This window comes from Triturus cristatus, chromosome 6 (assembly GCF_964204655.1).
Source record: "Triturus cristatus chromosome 6, aTriCri1.1, whole genome shotgun sequence".
Classification (NCBI taxonomy): domain Eukaryota; kingdom Metazoa; phylum Chordata; class Amphibia; order Caudata; family Salamandridae; genus Triturus; species Triturus cristatus.
The window spans coordinates 556,945,582-556,962,003 of NC_140589.1; the positions used below are offsets into that span (position 1 = coordinate 556,945,582).

The window sequence follows — 16,422 nt, forward strand, 5'->3', positions numbered from 1 at the left end:
CGTTGTAATGGTTGTGTGGTAAAGGATGTTTCCCGCTCTGGACATCGGGTGAGAACCCAGTGGAACGCAATCAGGCATGGCGCCTCAACGCCACAGTCGTGGAAATCGCCCTGCCCAACGAATCAGCGGTATCTAAACCACACCTGATGGCAAACTTCGTTGCATCCTTGCTTTCCGCAATCGCTTGGGAAAGGACAGCCTGGACCTCCTCGGAGCACTGAGGCAGAACCTCCACCACCGAATCCCACACTGCGTGGGAGTAACGGCCCAATAACCAGGTGTTATTAACCGACCTCAACCCCAAACTGGCTGAGGAAAACAACCTCTTGCCATATTGGTCCAGCCTCTAAGAGTCCTTATCCGGCGGCGCCAAGGGAAAGGCACTCTGCAATGTCGAGGCCTGAATGACCAGGCTCTCAGGCGTGGGGTGAGTGGTCAAGAAGGCGGGATCACCAGGTGCCGGACGATGACGCCTAGCGACGTTCTTATACACCGGCGCCCATGAAGCAGGCCGCAACCAAGTACCCAAGAGAACTTCGGTAAGGGCCTCATTGAAAGGGAGCAGCGGCTCCGACGACGTAGACGCCGTCTGGAGCACCTCCGTAAGGAGGTTGGTCTTAAGGGCCACCGTCAGGAGGTCAAGGTGGAGAGTCTCCGCGGCTCGACGCAGCACCATAGTGTAGAAAGGGCCTTCCTCCATAGTAGGCGGAGGCGAGGCAAACCCCGGGTCAGAAGACACATCAAGTTCCCACGCATCTCGAAGGTCATCCACCCAATCCTGCTCGGAGTCACACTGCCACGCAAGGGGGTCCTCGGAGCCGCCCCAGCAATTTGGCATAGGTTATTGAAAAATAATGGCAAATCTGACTGTTGTATGTAATATAATATACTAATGTATGAACCACAGGCTACTGTTAACTGAAACTACTTGATGATTGCCAATAAAAAGACATTTAAAAAGGCCATGCATGTCTACCTTGTAGTAGGCAGCTAAACACTGTATGACACCATTGTATGTGGCTCGTAAGCCTCACGGTTCACCAGAAGTGCTCTACAAATCCAATGATTGATTGATTATTATCTGCTGGGATAGCCCTGATAAGGAAAAGCCCCAGGTCATGATCTCATGGGGGACCTGCATCATATCAATCCAAAGTATCGTCTGTGGATGTGGGTAAATGGGGACATGGAAGTCCTCTGCTGGGGAGCAGGGACTAGGGCTACCTGAGTCAGAGTAAGATTCTGGTGACCCCTGAGGAGAAGCCGCAAGAAGTGGGGAAGGAGGGGGTAAAGATGATGGTGGTGGTGGTGGAGGAGGAGTGAAGGTCTGGTGGCTTTTTTCTTTGTCCGTTTGAGGAGTGCAGGCTGCAGAAGAACGTACACTTGTGGAGTGTCCAAGAAGAAGTGTTTCTTCTTTGTAGGCAAAGTCTTTCAGATGGATGTGATCTTGCCTGTGCGGGCATCTCTGCCTGTCTCTGAGCTCCTGTTGGAGCTTCTTGATGATGGGCTTTTCAGAGTCTGCCGTGGATTTGAATATTGTGGGAAGCGAGAGTGTTGCTGCCGAGACGTCAGTACCTTATCATGGGTGTCCAAGGATTAATCAACATCTGGGAGTATCCAAACTTGGGTTTAGACTTGGGAATTTTATTTCCTAACTACGAAGGATTAGATTTGGTGCCGCTGAAACAATAACTCCTCGGCAACTAAATCACCAGGACCATCTAGATTGATGGTACCATGCAAAGGAGGTGAATCTAAGACAGTTTCGCAAATTATAAAATAATCATTAGTGATGACCCGATTCTGTTCATCCAGAAGCATTAAACAGTAATATTTCAATTTGGGCCTCGAAAAAGCATCAAGGAACGCGAAACACGTGTTGGCTGTCTTAGTTTTCACAACCTAACATTGAACATATTTAGAGGAGATACTGGAATATTTGTTTTATGAAAGGATAAAAATTAGTTGGTTATGTACATGTCTATAATTGAAATTATGTAAATTGTCTAAAAGGGGATTATAATCTTTTGACTATCTAATGACACATTTGTCTTTAAAATACTGTGAGAAATAAATACATAAAACAAAATCGAAAACTGCTTTTTGGAGAATGAAAATGTAGGACCCACTTACATTCTTTTGTAGTATCTAACAAACCACGTTAACCTAGACCTGGCCAAGTACATGCATGAATAAACCTCTAACTAAAGAAGCTCTCCATGACAGTTATTCCTTCATTTTCCTGTCTCATATAAGCCTTTCTTTGCCCTCTATTTCTTAGTTTGATTTCCTTTGTTTCAGATTAGTACTGTCAGCCACAGTCCAGTTTCTCGCTAAAGCCCATTTGAAATCCTCAGTTTCACTGTTAGTTTTCCTTTGCTTCAAGCGACAACCCGACAGCTGTGAGTTAATTAGGAGGGCCAATTAGTTTTTGGGAATTTGATGAAGCTTTATACACAGACAAATTTAGCATGTTTTCTACACAGCTGCATGGCAACTAAGTGCAATCTGGGGAAGCAATCAATTGTTTATCCCACTGTATATTGCATGTTATGGCCTTTCTCATATTTTATTAGTCATTTATCCACCAGTACAATTTTAACTCATTTCATGTTTTATTCTCATACTTTAGCTTTTCCAATAAGTTCCTACTCCAGTACATATTTCTGTATTTCCAGTCTCTCTACACCACACAGCTAGACCTCGATAGCCTCATATTGTATCTCAATTCTGGAGGGATCATCACATCCTACAACCAGGTATTTGCTAAACTCCTACTTCTCAAAGTGATTTGGAACTACTGCTCTCAGGCTGTGCAGGATAACCCCAATACAGGCAGTTGTATCTGCTCCTGACAATACTCCATTTATTTTATCTGCACCTATTTTGGAAGTAAATCAATGTTATTACTTTGAAGTTTACCTGATTTTAGACCCAAACACTCAAGATTTAAGAAAATATCTGCTGCTTTTGTTCTATTTTTTCAACTACTAAATTCTTATATCATAAATACTGGTGTTTTTAACCTCTACTCCATTATCTTTGCAAACATGCAGCATTTTTGCATCTTTTATTCATACATTATTTAGCATGATTTATTGTTTAATACATCAATCCATTATTTTTATACTCATTTCTAGTGTGCTTCTTACTGGAAACTTAGATTTACACAAAGAATAGGTTGATAAAGTGATTGCCGCCCTCTACATTTTCATGTTTTTAATTTAAAAAAACTGTATTATACAGAAAGCCAATGCGTTAACTTATCACAATGATTTAGAACAGGGAGAGACGATTGCTCAAGCAGTCCATTCCAATACATACTTAACCTAGACCAGCATGCAGTAAAAGAATATGTAAAGTTGATAAGTAAATAAAACTGCTGAAAAGATAATGGGCTGCAGTGCATTTGCTTTTACATCTGTTAGTCACAGTGGTGCCACACTGCTAGCCCTCTCAATCAGACAAAATATAAAACGCTAGAACTCTAAACAAAACAACAGAGAAAATTAAATGTCAGAGAAAAATGGCTTCAACACTTACTGCTGAACTTATCTGCCTGTATGGCTGTGAGACAGAATAAAGCAATAGGTACATTGTTAAAAAAATATATATATATTCTTTAAATACCCACTCTTCCTAATTTTCGAAACATGTTTCTTCATTTTGAATTTGTTTCAAGTGCTTACGGGAGAGTTTTTGTGGTCACTTTCTTTACTTTTGGATCGAAATAAGAACTTACTTGCTATCTTAGTTACAGAAGAATGCATAAATACATAAGCAAGTGTACGTTTATTTTGTAAATTATATGAATAAATATGAAAGTAGAAATATTTTAACATACACCTACCAGCTCTTGGGATAACTTCCATATCCCAAGGGCTCATCTTCTCTGTATCGCCATTGTCCCAGCTAAAATTTAAAGAAACCATTACTTAGAAATTATGACTTAGAAACAATGTATTTTACCAATAACAATATATGTTAAAAATAATGTATAACAGTAAACTACTTTCTTACCAGACATTGTAGCATTGAAAGAGGCTATCCGGGTACTTTGGATGAAGAGGTTCCTGACTTTCAATCGTACCAAACCACCAAGCGTCATCTATCACTGACCTAAAACGGTCACCTGAAAGGGAAGTAAAGTTTATATAAATATATATAACACTCACTAAACAATACAAGGACAAGATAAACCAGTTACCTGCATTAATACTCTTTCTGGTGGTTACTCTACCTAACCGTAGATCAGATTCCTCACTTTCTGAAAATCCCTCCAGGTGCAATTGGAAGAACTTTTTCAGCATTGCTCCTGCCCATAGCAGGTAGTGTTGTGCAGTTTTGCGTCAACTTCTCCCCATCCCGAAGTGACGCCAGAGACACATATAAGGGCTATCCCTATGCACTGATGTCAGTTTCTTTCTTGATTCTCTTTGCGCAATCTAACACAGAGATTGATAGGCAATCTGATAGGACTTTGTGTAGATCTCTAAAGAGGGAACTTTTTTTTTTTTATATAACTAAGAGAAGGCCATTCCACACACCGGTAAGTCGAGAGGGCGTGAGGAATATGCGTTTAGAGCATAACATTGTCAAAGGAAAGTATTTTGTCATCCTAATGGATACCCCGAACAGTAGATTCCTCACTTTGTGAATAGATAACTGAACAGTACCTGTTTAGAGGTCCTTTTATTCCTCCTTACTTTGGCCCAGCAGGGCTCTGCTCTGGGCACTATCAAGGGCTATCTCTCGGCCATTTCAGCCTTTTTACTGCTTCCTTAATGCCTCAGTGGGACTTGCAGCTGGTTCTGACATATCTGATGTGTGCTCACTTTGAGCCACTTCACAACTGTCCTCTTCATCTTCTCACTTTAAAGACCACTTTCCTGGTGGCCATCACCTCTGCCAGAAGAGGGAGTGAGCTCCAGGCTCTTTTTTCTAAACCTCTTTTTCTCTCTGTTCATCCAGAAAAAGTGGTTCTAAGGACTCGTCCATCTTTTCTGCCAAAGGTTGTCACCGACTTCCATATCGGGCAGACCATCAATTTGCCCACCTTCTTTCCGCCTCCGCATCCCTCTAAAGAGGAAGAGTGGCTCCACCGTCTGGACCCAAAACGTGCGCTCTCATTCTACCTTAACCGGGTGGATGACCAGCTCTTTGTTGGCTACGTGGGCGCCAAGAAAGGTCAGGCTGCGCACAAGCAGACCATCTCTCGTGGGTCATTCTGTGCATAAAGGCATGTTATTCTTTGGCTAAAAAGGAGCCTCCAGTGGGGCTGCGCACCCATTCTACCAAGGTGACGGCAGCTACAACTGCTTTTGGATGGGGAGTTCCCTTACATGGCATTTGTCAGGCAGCTACGTGGGCCTTGCTGTACACGTTTACCAAGCATTATGGCCTGGACAGCCAAGTCCGGAGAGACAGCTTCTTTGGCCGTTCTGTTCTCCAGGACTTTCTGGTGTGATCTTAGTTCGCAGACCCACATTAGGGGTTGGTATTGCTGGGGTATCTATTCTGAGGGAAGGAATTGAATATGCTACTTACCAGTATGCATCTGTTCTTGGCATGTAGGGCTGCTGACATTCATATCTGTGCATAGATCGCCGCCTAGTGTTGGGTCCGGATGTTTGCACATTTTTGTCCTGGAAGAGTCTTCGAAGTATCACGAGATATGTGACTCCTCCCCTGGACCACAGTGCGCATGGGCATCCTCTCCATCCTTAGATTGTTTTTCGCCATTGTGGCAGTGATGGAGTAGATACAGTAAGTGATGACCATGCTATACAGTAATTCTGAGAGCTACAGCCGCTACAGGCGCCGGGGAGGAGGGTGGGCGATATGAATGTCAGCAGCCCTACATGCCAAGAACAGATGCATACTGGTAAGTAGCATATTCAGTTCGAGGCATGTGGGCTGCTGAATTCATATCTGTGCATAGAATACATAGCAGTTCCTCCATTAGCGGCGGCTACCCGTGCCAGCTGCAGCAGTCTGAAAAAGAGTTTTGAGAACAGCCTGTCCTTCAGCTGCCTGCTGTTTTGAGTGTACATCTACACAGTAGTGTTTGGTAAATGTATGTATAGTGGACCATGTGGCTGCTCTACATATTTCCTGTAAAGGAATGTTTCCTAGGAAAGCCATGGACGCCCCGAACTTTCGTGTTGAGTGGGCTCGTGGGGGAATCGTTAATGTGCGTTTAGCTTTTTGATAGCAAATTTGAATACATTTAACGATCCATCTGGCTATCCCTGCTTTGGAAATGGCGTTGCCCTTGTGTTGTGGAGAAAAGGCAACAAAAAGTTGTTTTGTTTTCCTAAAGTCCTTAGTTCTGTCTATATAGTACATGAGGGCCCTCTTTACATCTAGTGTATGGAGCATTCTCTCTGCGACATTTTGTGGATTTTGAAAGAAAACAGGCAGTTCAATAGTTTGATTCATGTGGAACTGCGATATCACTTTGGGCATGAATTTGGGGTTGGTACGTAGTACAACCCTGTTTGCATGAACCTGTATGAATGGCTCTTGAATGGTTAGTGCCTGGAGCTCACTAACTCAATCAATCAATCAATCATCAATCATAGGCATTTATATAGCACACTACTTACCCGGAGGGTCTCAAGGCGCTCGGGGGGGGGGGGGGGGGGGGGGGGGGGGGGGAGAGTGCTGCTACTGCTCGAATAGCCAGGTCTTGAGCTTCTTCCTGAAGGAGAGGTGGTCTTGGGTCAGGCGCAAGTCGGTCGGTAGAGAGTTCCAGGTCTTGGCGGCCAGGTAGGAGAAGGATCTTCCTCCTGTTGTCGTTCTTCGGATGCGGGGGACGGCGGCGAGGGCGTGGCTGGCTGATCGGAGATGTCGTTTGGGAGCGTAGAAGTTGATGCGGTTGTTGAGGTAGCTGGGGCCTTGATCGTGTAGGGCTTTGTGTGCGTGGGTGAGGAGGCGGAAGGTGATTCTTTTGTTGACGGGAAGCCAATGTAGGTCTCTCAGATGTCCGGAGATGTGGCTACGTCGTGGGATGTCGAGGATGAGTCTGGCTGAGGCGTTCTGGATCTGCTGGAGTCTCTTCTGGAGCTTGGCGGTGGTTCCGGCGTAGAGGGCGTTGCCGTAGTCCAGTCGGATGGTGAAGAGGGCCTGGGTGACCGTCTTCCTGGTCTCGGTGGGGATCCACCGGAAGATCTTCCGTAGCATGCGCAGGATGTTGAAGCATGACGAGGAGACGGCGTTGACTTGTCTGGTCATGGTGAGGGAGGAGTCCAAGATGAAGCCCAGATTGCGTGCGTGGTCTGTCGGTTTGGGTGCGCAGCCCAGGGCGGGGGGCCACCAGGAGTCGTCCCAGGCGGAGGGTGAGGAGCCCAGGATGAGGACCTCCGTCTTGTCTGAGTTCAGTTTCAGGCGGCTGGTCGTCATCCACTCGGCTACGTCTTTCATTCCTTCGTGAAGGTTGGCTCTGGCTGCGGCGGGGTCGTTGGTCAGGGAGAGGATCAGCTGGGTGTCGTCAGCGTAGGAGATGATGTTCAGGTTGTGTTGGCGTGCGATGGCCGCAAGGGGGCTCATGTAGACGTTGAAGAGGGTGGGGCTCAGCGAGGATCCTTGAGGGACGCCGCAGATGACTTCGGTGGCCTCTGACTTGTACGGTGGTAGGCGGACTCTCTGTGTTCTTCCGTTGAGGAAGGAGCTGATCCAATCCAGTGCCTTCTCCTGGATTCCGACGTTGTTGAGGCGTTGCACAAGGGTGCGGTGGCAGACAGTGTTGAATGCCGCGGAGAGGTCTAGGAGGATGAGGGCCGCTGATTCTCCGTTGTCCATCAGGGCTCGGATGTCATCGGTAGCAGCGATGAGTGCGGTCTCGGTGCTGTGGTTGGCTCGGAAGCCCGACTGTGAGGGGTCGAGGGATCCATTCGTCTCGAGGAAGGCGGCCAGCTGCTTGTTGACGGTCTTCTCGATGACTTTGGCTGGGAACGGGAGGAGCGAGATGAGGCGGTAATTCTTGAGTTCGGAGGGGTCCGCTGTAGGTTTCTTGAGTAGAGCGCTGAGTTCGGCGTGCTTCCAGCTCTCCGGGAAGGTGGCGGTGTCGAAGGAGGTGTTGATGATGTTCCGCAGGTGGGAAGCGATGACAGCGTCGGCCTTGTTGAAGACGTGGTGAGGGCAGGGGTCGGTTGGAGATCGGGAGTGGATGGAGTTCATCATGCGGACGGTGTCTTCCGTGCTGATCGGAGTCCAGGCGCGGAGGGTGGTGGTGGGGGGCGGTGGTTCGGTCGTGGCGGGCGTCGGTTGTGTGCTGAAGCTGTTGTGTATGTCCGCGATCTTGTTGTGGAAGTAGGAGGCGAGGGAGTTGCAGAGGTCTTGCGATGGGGTGATGTCGTTGTTTCCGGCGTTGGGGTTGGAGAGCTCTTTGACGATGTTGAAGAGTTCCTTGCAGTTGTGTGCGTTGTTGTCCAGCCGGTCCTTGAATGCAGTTTTCTTAGTGGCGCGGATCAGTTGGTGGTGCTTCCGGGTGGCAAGCTTGAGGGCGGTAATGTTGTCTGGTGTTGGTTCCCCTCTCCAGGCTTTCTCGAGGGCTCGGCAGTTCTTCTTGGAGCTCTTGAGTTCGTCGGAGAACCAAGGGGCCTTCTTGCTGCCGGGTCTGCTAGGCGGTGTCCTTAGAGGGGCGAGTTCGTCCGCGCAGTTGCTGATCCACTTCGTGAGGTTGTCGGCGGCCTGGCTGGGGTTTGCTGAGCTGGTGGGAGGGTGCTGGCTCAGGGAAGCGGCGAGTTGGTCAGCTGTGATCTTGTTCCAGCTTCTTCGGGCAACCGGTTGCTGGTGGTGGTGGATCGTCGTTCTTCTGAAGTTGAAGTGGATGCAGCTGTGGTCCGTCCAGTGGAGTCTAGTGGCGTGGCTGAAGGCAATGTCTTTGCTGCACGAGAAGACGGCGTCGAGTGTGTGTCCGGCGAGGTGGGTGGGGGTGGTCACCAGCTGCTTGAGTCCGAGGTTGGCGAGGTTGTCGAGCAGGGTGATGGTGTTGCAGTCGTTGTTGTTCTCCAGGTGGAAGTTGATGTCCCCCAGGAGGATGTAGTCAGCGGAGGGGAGGGCATGCGGGCTGACGAAGTCGGCGATGTCCTCGCTGAATTGTGTGCGTGGTCCCGGGGGTCGGTAGATCAGGGTGCCTCTGAGGGTGGTCTTCGGGTCGGTACGGATCTGGAAGTGTAGGTGTTCGGCGGTTGTCAGGGTGTCGTCTATGTTGGTCGTGATGTGGATGGTGTCCCTGTGGATGATGGCGATGCCTCCTCCCAACTGGTTGGCAGAGCGGTCCCTCCGGGTGATCTTGTAGCCCTCTGGGATGGCGATGGCGATGTCGGGCGCTGAAGAGGCGTTCATCCAGGTTTCCGTGAGGAAGGCGACGTCAGGAGATGTGGTGTCGAGGAGGTTCCAAAGTTCGACGGCGTGCCTGTGGACGGAGCGGGTGTTGAGCAGGATGCACTTGAGGTGGTTGCTGCTGGTGTTCGGCTTGGTGGTTGCAGGTGTGGGGCAGGTCCGGATGCAGGTGAACTTGCAGGCGTGGCAGCTGAAGGGTCCGTGGGTGTGCTTCGGGGTGGCTCGGTAGCATCCAGGGATGCCGCCGGTGTTGAGTGCGCGGAGTTCGGTGGCGTTGTAGGACAATCGGGTCGTCTTCCGTCTGTGGGGGCCAGAGGTCCTGGCACTGGGCGCGGTCCAGGCGCGAACGGGCGCAGACGGGCTTACCTTTGGCGCGCCTTCGGCGCACAATTGGCGCGCCCGCTGCGCGTTCGCACGGTCGCCATATATGGCGAAGTGCGAGGGAGGGCGGAGCAGCTGGGAGGCGGGAGCGGGGAGGTTACAGAAGAAAAAGGGGCATGGTTAGCGGCGGTGGCGGGAAGCGGGCAGGGAGGACAACGAGAGACAGGGGGACCGGCGAACAACGAATACAGAACAAATTAACAAAGTAAATACCACAAATGCACACAGAGAAACTCTGGCTTCTTAACGAAGTGATTGCCACTAAAAAAGCTACTTTCCAGGTGAGGAATTGACGCTCACATGAATGGAGAGGTTCAAAGGGTGGACCCATTAATCTGGTGAGGACCAAATTGAGGTTCCACACCGGTGCCGGTGGGGTGTCTTGGGGGAATTACTCGTTTGAGTCCCTCCAAGAAGGCTTTGATGGCAGGCACTTTGAATAAAGAGAGGTGCTGCCTGTTTTGGAGATAGGCTGCTATCGCGGTTAAATGGATACGTATTAAGTTGTATGCCAGATTGCATCGGTATAGGTGTAGGAGGTAACAGATGATGTTTTGAATGGATGCGTCCAGCTGGTTAATGTCATTGTTGTTGCAGTAAATGACAAACCTTTTCCATTTAGCCGCATAGCAAGCTCTGGTAGTGGGTCTCCTGGCCTCCTTGATGATATCCATACAGTCAGGTGGCAGGTTTAGGTAGCCAAACTCTAAGACTTCAGGAGCCAGATTGCCAGGTTCAGCTGTTGCGCATCTGGGTGCTGAATCTCGCCATGGTTCTGCGTTAAAAGTGCGGGTTTGATCCGCAGCCTTTGATGCGGCACCACGGAAAGTTCTAGAAAGGTGGTGTACCATGGTTGGCGCGCCCATGTGGGAGCAACTAGGATGAGTGTCAGTGAGTGTTGTCGCAGTTTGCGTGCCACTAGAGGTATTAGTGGCGCTGGGGGAGAAGCGTACGCAAATCTGCCAGACCAGTTCATCCATATCGCATTGCTCTGTGACTGTGGATGTGGGAACCTGGCGGCAAAGCTTTGGCATTTTGCGTTTTCGTTTGTGGCGAATAGGTCTATCTCTGGATGACCCCACTGTTGGAAGTACGGTTGGAGAACTGACGGATGTAGCTCCCACTCGTGCATCTGGTGGCTGTGTCTGCTGAGCAGATCTGCCATCTGGTTGTCCTTGCCGGGGAGGTGTTCCGCCATGAGGAATATGTTCCTCTGAATGGCCCACTTCCACATGCTCTGAGCCAGATGAGACAACTGTGGAGAGTGTGTTCCTCCCTGCTTCTGTATGTAGTACATGGCAGTCATGTTGTCCGTCCGGATCAACACGACTTTGTTGCACAAGTGTACTTTGAATGCCTTCATGGCTAGGAAGATTGCCATCAGTTCCAGAACGTTAATGTGCATCTTCTTTTGTTGCGTTGTCCATAGTCCCTGCACTGTGTAAGTGAGTACGTGAGCTTCCCAACCCTGGAGAGAGGCGTCCGCTGTCAGTATTATTTGTGGAACAGGCTCTTGGAACGTTCGGCCCTTGCAAAGGTTTTGTGGATTCCACCAATGCAGAGAGTTGTATGCCCGACCGCTTACCAACACTAGGTCTTTTAATTGCCCGTGAGCCTGATTCCATTGACGTGCCAAGCACTCCTGAAGCGGGCGCATATGTAGTCTCGCGTGCGGGACTATGAAAATGCAGGAGGCCATCATGCCTATCAACTGCATGAACACTCGCGCAGGAAGGGAGTGTTGAGGTTTGAACTTTGAGATCAGCAGTTGCATGCTGTTGATCCTCACTAAATTTGGCTGAGCTGTGGCTGCCAGAGTGTTTATGGTCGCGCCCAGGTACTGTCGTACGTGTGCGGGTTGGAGATGTGATTTTGGGTAATTTAGTGAGAATCCCAGACTGTGAAGACGGTGAATGGTGAGGGACATGTGGCTGGCACATTGCTGGGCTGACTTTGCCTGAACAAGCCAGTCGTCCAGGTAAGGGAAGACGTGAATGTGTTGTCTCTGTAGATGTGCCGCCACTGTTGCTAGGCACCCGGTAAAGACCCTGGGTGCTGTTGTTACTCCGAAGGGGAGAACTTTGAACTGATAGTGATGGCCTTGAATAGTGAACCTGAGATATTTCCTGTGTGAAGGGTGTATGGGTATGTGGAAATACGCATCTTTTAGGTCCAGTGTGGCTAGGAAGTCTCCCTGACTGGGTAGCGGGAGAACCTGCTGTAGGGTGAGCATATGGAAATGCTCTGAGAGAATGTATTGGTTGAGGGGTGTCAGGTCTAATATAGGTCTGAGCGACCCGTCCTTTTTTGGGATTAAGAAGTACAGAGAGTACACCCCTGTCCCCTGCTGGTTGACGGGCACGACCTCTATTGCACCTTTTTGCAGCATACTTAGCACTTCCTGCTGCAATAATGCCAAGTGCTCTACGGACATAGGACGGTGCTTTGGCGGTATGTTGGGTGGAGTGGACGTTAATTCGAGACAGTAACCGTGTTGGATAATGTCCCTGACCCACCTGTCTGTGGTGATGGTTTTCCACGCTGACAGGAACCGTTGGAGTCTCCCCCCGACAGGTGTTATGTGGTGGGGGGGCAGGGAGAGGGCGTCACGGTTTGTTTTTGGGGAGGACCTGGTGTTGCCGTAACCACGTCCTCTGCCCTTGGTGCTGGAGCCACGATATCCACCTCTGTTGGTTTTATCATAGGTACTTTGTGTGCCTCCTTTAGTGTACTGCTGCTGTGACCCCTGACCTCTAGCTGCTCCTCTATTCCCGGCGCGACGAAAGGAGCCACTACGAAACTGCTGCGTCTGCAGAGCCCCCATTGATTTCGCAGTGTCGGTGTCTTTCTTAATTTTCTCGAGGGTAGTGTCAACTTCAGGGCCAAATAAATAGTCTGGGTTGACCGGTTGATTCAGGATATTGTTCTGAATCTCTGGCTTGAAGCCTGAGATTCTCAACCATGCATGCCGTCTCAACATGACGCTTGTGTTGATTGCCCTCGCCGCTGTGTCGGCTGCATCCAGTGCGCACTTGATGGATGCATTGGTAAGGAGTTGTCCCTCTCTAATGAGGATCTCCGCTGCCTCTTTATATTCATCTGGCAAATGTTGGAGTAGTGATTCGAGTGTGTCGTAGTGAGACCTATCATAACGGGCCAGGAGTGCCTGTGTGTTGGCAATGCGCCAGATGTTCGCTGCTTGCGCTGCAATCCGTTTGCCTGATGTTTCCAGCACTTTGGACTCCTTGTCTGGGGGAGGAGCATCACCTGTTGTTTGTGAGTGGGCTCTCTTGCGAGCATTAGCAACCACCATGGAGTCCAAAGGTAACTGACCCCTAGTGTACATAGGGTCTCCGGGTGCAGGCTTGTACTTTTTTTCAATCCTGGGGTTTAGCACCCGTGCCCTGGTTGTTTCCTTAAAAATGTCTTTGGCAGGTTTGAGAACCCCTTTTAACATGGGCAGAGTCTTGACAGTTCTTGCGGAAGAGGCGAAAGTGTCCACCAAGAAGTCTTCTTCGACAGTGTCAGAATAGAGTTCTACTCCATGATTGGCAGCAGCCCGTTCTATGAGGGCATTAAAGGCAGCAGTGTCCTCTGTGGGAGATGTCTTTATGTTATAAAGCTGCGTGTCATGGGTATCTGGTGCGGTACCCTGGTCTGTGGGGTCATCCCATGCCTGATCTGGGTCTTGCAGGTGATCATCAGGATCGATATCCCCAGGGTAGGTGGTATCATCCCCTACTTAGTCCTCTACTGCGTCCGCCTCTGAAGGCGTCGGAGAAAAGGACAGTGGATCCTGATGGAAGGGTTGAAAGTGTTCATGAAGCACTGGCTCTGACCCTGCCGGCAATATGTGTTTGAGAGGAATTTTATAGGAGTCCAATCCCCTCTCTGGCGTGATTTTCCGCTTGCGGAGCATCAACCTGCCAGTGTTGGCGTCGATAAATTGTGGCTGTGAAGGCTCGAGATCTGTTTGTCCAGTGGATGGGGACTGTGTCTGGCGGACAAGTGTTCGAATCTCGAACAGTTTCGGCGCCGTGGGCAGCGGCAACCCAAACGTGATGTTGGTCGGCGCCGAGGGTGGTTTGGAAACCTTGTACGTGTCGGGACCCGACGTAGAGTGGAGGGCTGCCCGTTCTCTGATGCGTTGCAACGATGCCGAGACCTGTTGCACGGTGAACGCAGATGGCTCTTTGGAACCGGTCGGCACCTTGGAGGTAGGCGTCGAAGCGGCCCCCGACTTCTTTGCAGTCATGGGGTCATCGATCCGAAGGGAGGTATCGACGCTCGTTGGAGTCGATGACTTGGCAGGCGCCGCCGTCTTAGACGTTGACGTAGACGGGGTGGCCACCTTGACTTTGGTGATTGGGCCCGATGTCTTCGGTGCCAGAGGCCGAGGCGCCTTGTGGGGTCCGAGGGCCTTCTTCTTTGGCTCGGCAACCATATCCGCTGCGGTGAGCTCGGCACCGAAATCCCTTTTTGCGCGGTCAGAGCCGATGACCTTTGCCGGCGTCGAAGGAGTGGAGGGTTTCGAGGCCTTCGAGCCGATCACAACCAGTTTCGGTTTCGATGGAACTGGTGCGATGGATGGTTTCGGTTTCGCTGAAGGGAATCCAGTCGTCTTCGACAATAATGGCTCTTGCGAAACGTTCTAGGCCGGGCCTGAAAGCGGGGCCGAAGAACCGGGAGATTGATCTCGGGTAAGGCCCGAAGGCGATCCCTCGACCTGAGCCTCATGACGACGTATTTTGTCGGCCTCATTATCGACGGGTTGGCCTAGCTCCTCGCTGGAGCTATCTTCCTCGGCCCCAAAGGCCTCATCGTAGTCTCCTACCTCGTCGATGACTGCTTCTCTCTGAAAGATCACCTCATCGTCGTCTTCCGATCGGGAATCGTGTTCGGAAGCGGGGCTGGAGTCTACTTCTTCCACGCTCTCGGCGTCCTCGTCTTCAGTGCTAAAGATGTTGGCCGGGGCATGCGCTGATTGCTGCGCCTCCAATCGCGCTGCCCGTCGATTCCGGAGAGTCTTCTTTGATCGGAATCGGGCACAGGCCATACATTTCGACTCATCGTGATCCGGTGAGAGACATTTGTTGCATACCGGGTGGACGTCGATGTGTGGTTATTTCGCGTGGCATTAAGGACACCCTTTGAACGGTGTCCTCGATTCCATCGTCGATCGAAGTTCGATGTTCGGACAAAGCGGATCCGAAAAGCTGGAAGAAGGTGCTAAAGCACTAAAGAAACTATTCGATACCGAACGGGAACAGTACCGACGATAACTAAAGGCCTTTTGGCCTGAAACTGAAATTTCCTAACTTGAGCTAAGATAAGCACATCCGAACCCAATGGCGGAAAAAAACAATCTAAGGATGGAGAGGATGTCCATGCGCACTGTGGTCCAGGGGAGGAGTCACCTATCTCGTGATACTTCGAAGACTCTTCCAGGACAACAATGTGCAAACATCCGGACCCAACACTAGGCGGCGATCTATGCACAGATATGAATTCAGCAGCCCACATGCCTCGAACCTATCATTACGTGTTTCTTTCAAATGCACAAGTTACTTACCTTCGGTAACAATATATCTGTAAGAAACATTAGTAGTGATAGATTCCTTACCGCCCCACCCATCTTCCCCGATCTGCGAAATGATGTCTAGGGTTAAGGTCATCCCTTTCAGGGCCCTAGTTTCATGGCACCAGTGGCGAGTTTCTTGCATGGCTCTGCATTCCTGGCGTGGAAAGTCGTGTACAGAACTGACTTCAGTGCACGTGGGAGCGTCTAAGTAGATCCAGCCAATGACGCCAACGGAGCCGCACGACGCCGCCTACCGACACGCAGGGGTACTACTGACGAAAACTTTCCGGATCCAGTCTGACGCCTGGGGGTAACTCTAAGGTACGGAATCTATCACTACGTGTTTCTTTCAGATACAGAAGACTATCTAACTTAGTATGGTCCTTTTCTGCACTGCCTTACCATTCTTTGCCCCAGAGAACCCAAACGCCCTAATACACAACACCAGTTTGCCCGGGAAAATAATTGGTGTATGGCAAGTGAACAGACAGGGCCTATAAGTCACTCACGCGACAAACTAAAATTGAGAGCCAGTAGAAGTAAAGGACAGCTGTGCAGTGGCTCAAATGGGGTACATATGAGGAATGTGAGAAGCAAATTAAGGTTAAAATGTGCCATAACAAAGGACTTGAGTGGAAATGTGTAACACACCTTCAAGAAAATGCATCACAACAGGTGATTTAATTAAGGACAGTGAATCCAACAAATACAAAAAGGATAAAAGGGGCTGACAAATTACCTTTAACAGAGCCCACTTCAAGATGTTGCTGGGCTAAAGACAGCATAAAAAGCAAAATATATAACAACTTTCCCTATAATGGTTCTGTATGGCTGGAATTACACCAGGCCACAAACTTATCACAGCGTCTGCCATAAACAGTTTTCGTAGATTGACGCCGGGCTGCTTGAATGACATCCACTACTTCAGGAGGGAGATTCAAGTGGCAACCTGATCGGATCACAGATGCTCTCGCCAGAAGTTTCAGGTACTACACTCTTCCACTAGGAGGACTTAGGCCCAGTACTTCCTAATATTCTTCAGAGCTCTGATTAGGAGAAGAGGAAGCAGGAAGGCATATCAAAGTACAGAGCTTCACTATAAGCAAAATAAG

The 16,422-nt window shown here is 49.7% G+C and overlaps 1 protein-coding gene across 4 annotated transcripts in view; it reads right to left on the bottom strand.

Moving 5' to 3' along the window:
* Positions 1–16,422, bottom strand: part of PHIP (PHIP subunit of CUL4-Ring ligase complex) — a 1,862,070-nt gene that overhangs the window by 718,285 nt on the left and 1,127,363 nt on the right. For 2 of the 4 annotated variants that reach the window (XM_085610989.1, XM_085610991.1), the window contains exons 28-29: positions 4,021–4,132; positions 3,851–3,912 (exon numbers count right to left, since the gene is read on the bottom strand). In XM_085610989.1, coding sequence (XP_085467115.1) covers positions 3,851–3,912; positions 4,021–4,132 — 174 coding nt within the window. Of the gene's footprint in view, positions 1–3,844; positions 3,913–4,020; positions 4,133–16,422 lie in introns of all 4 variants that reach the window. The other 2 variants (XM_085610988.1, XM_085610990.1) reach the window with 1 other exon arrangement.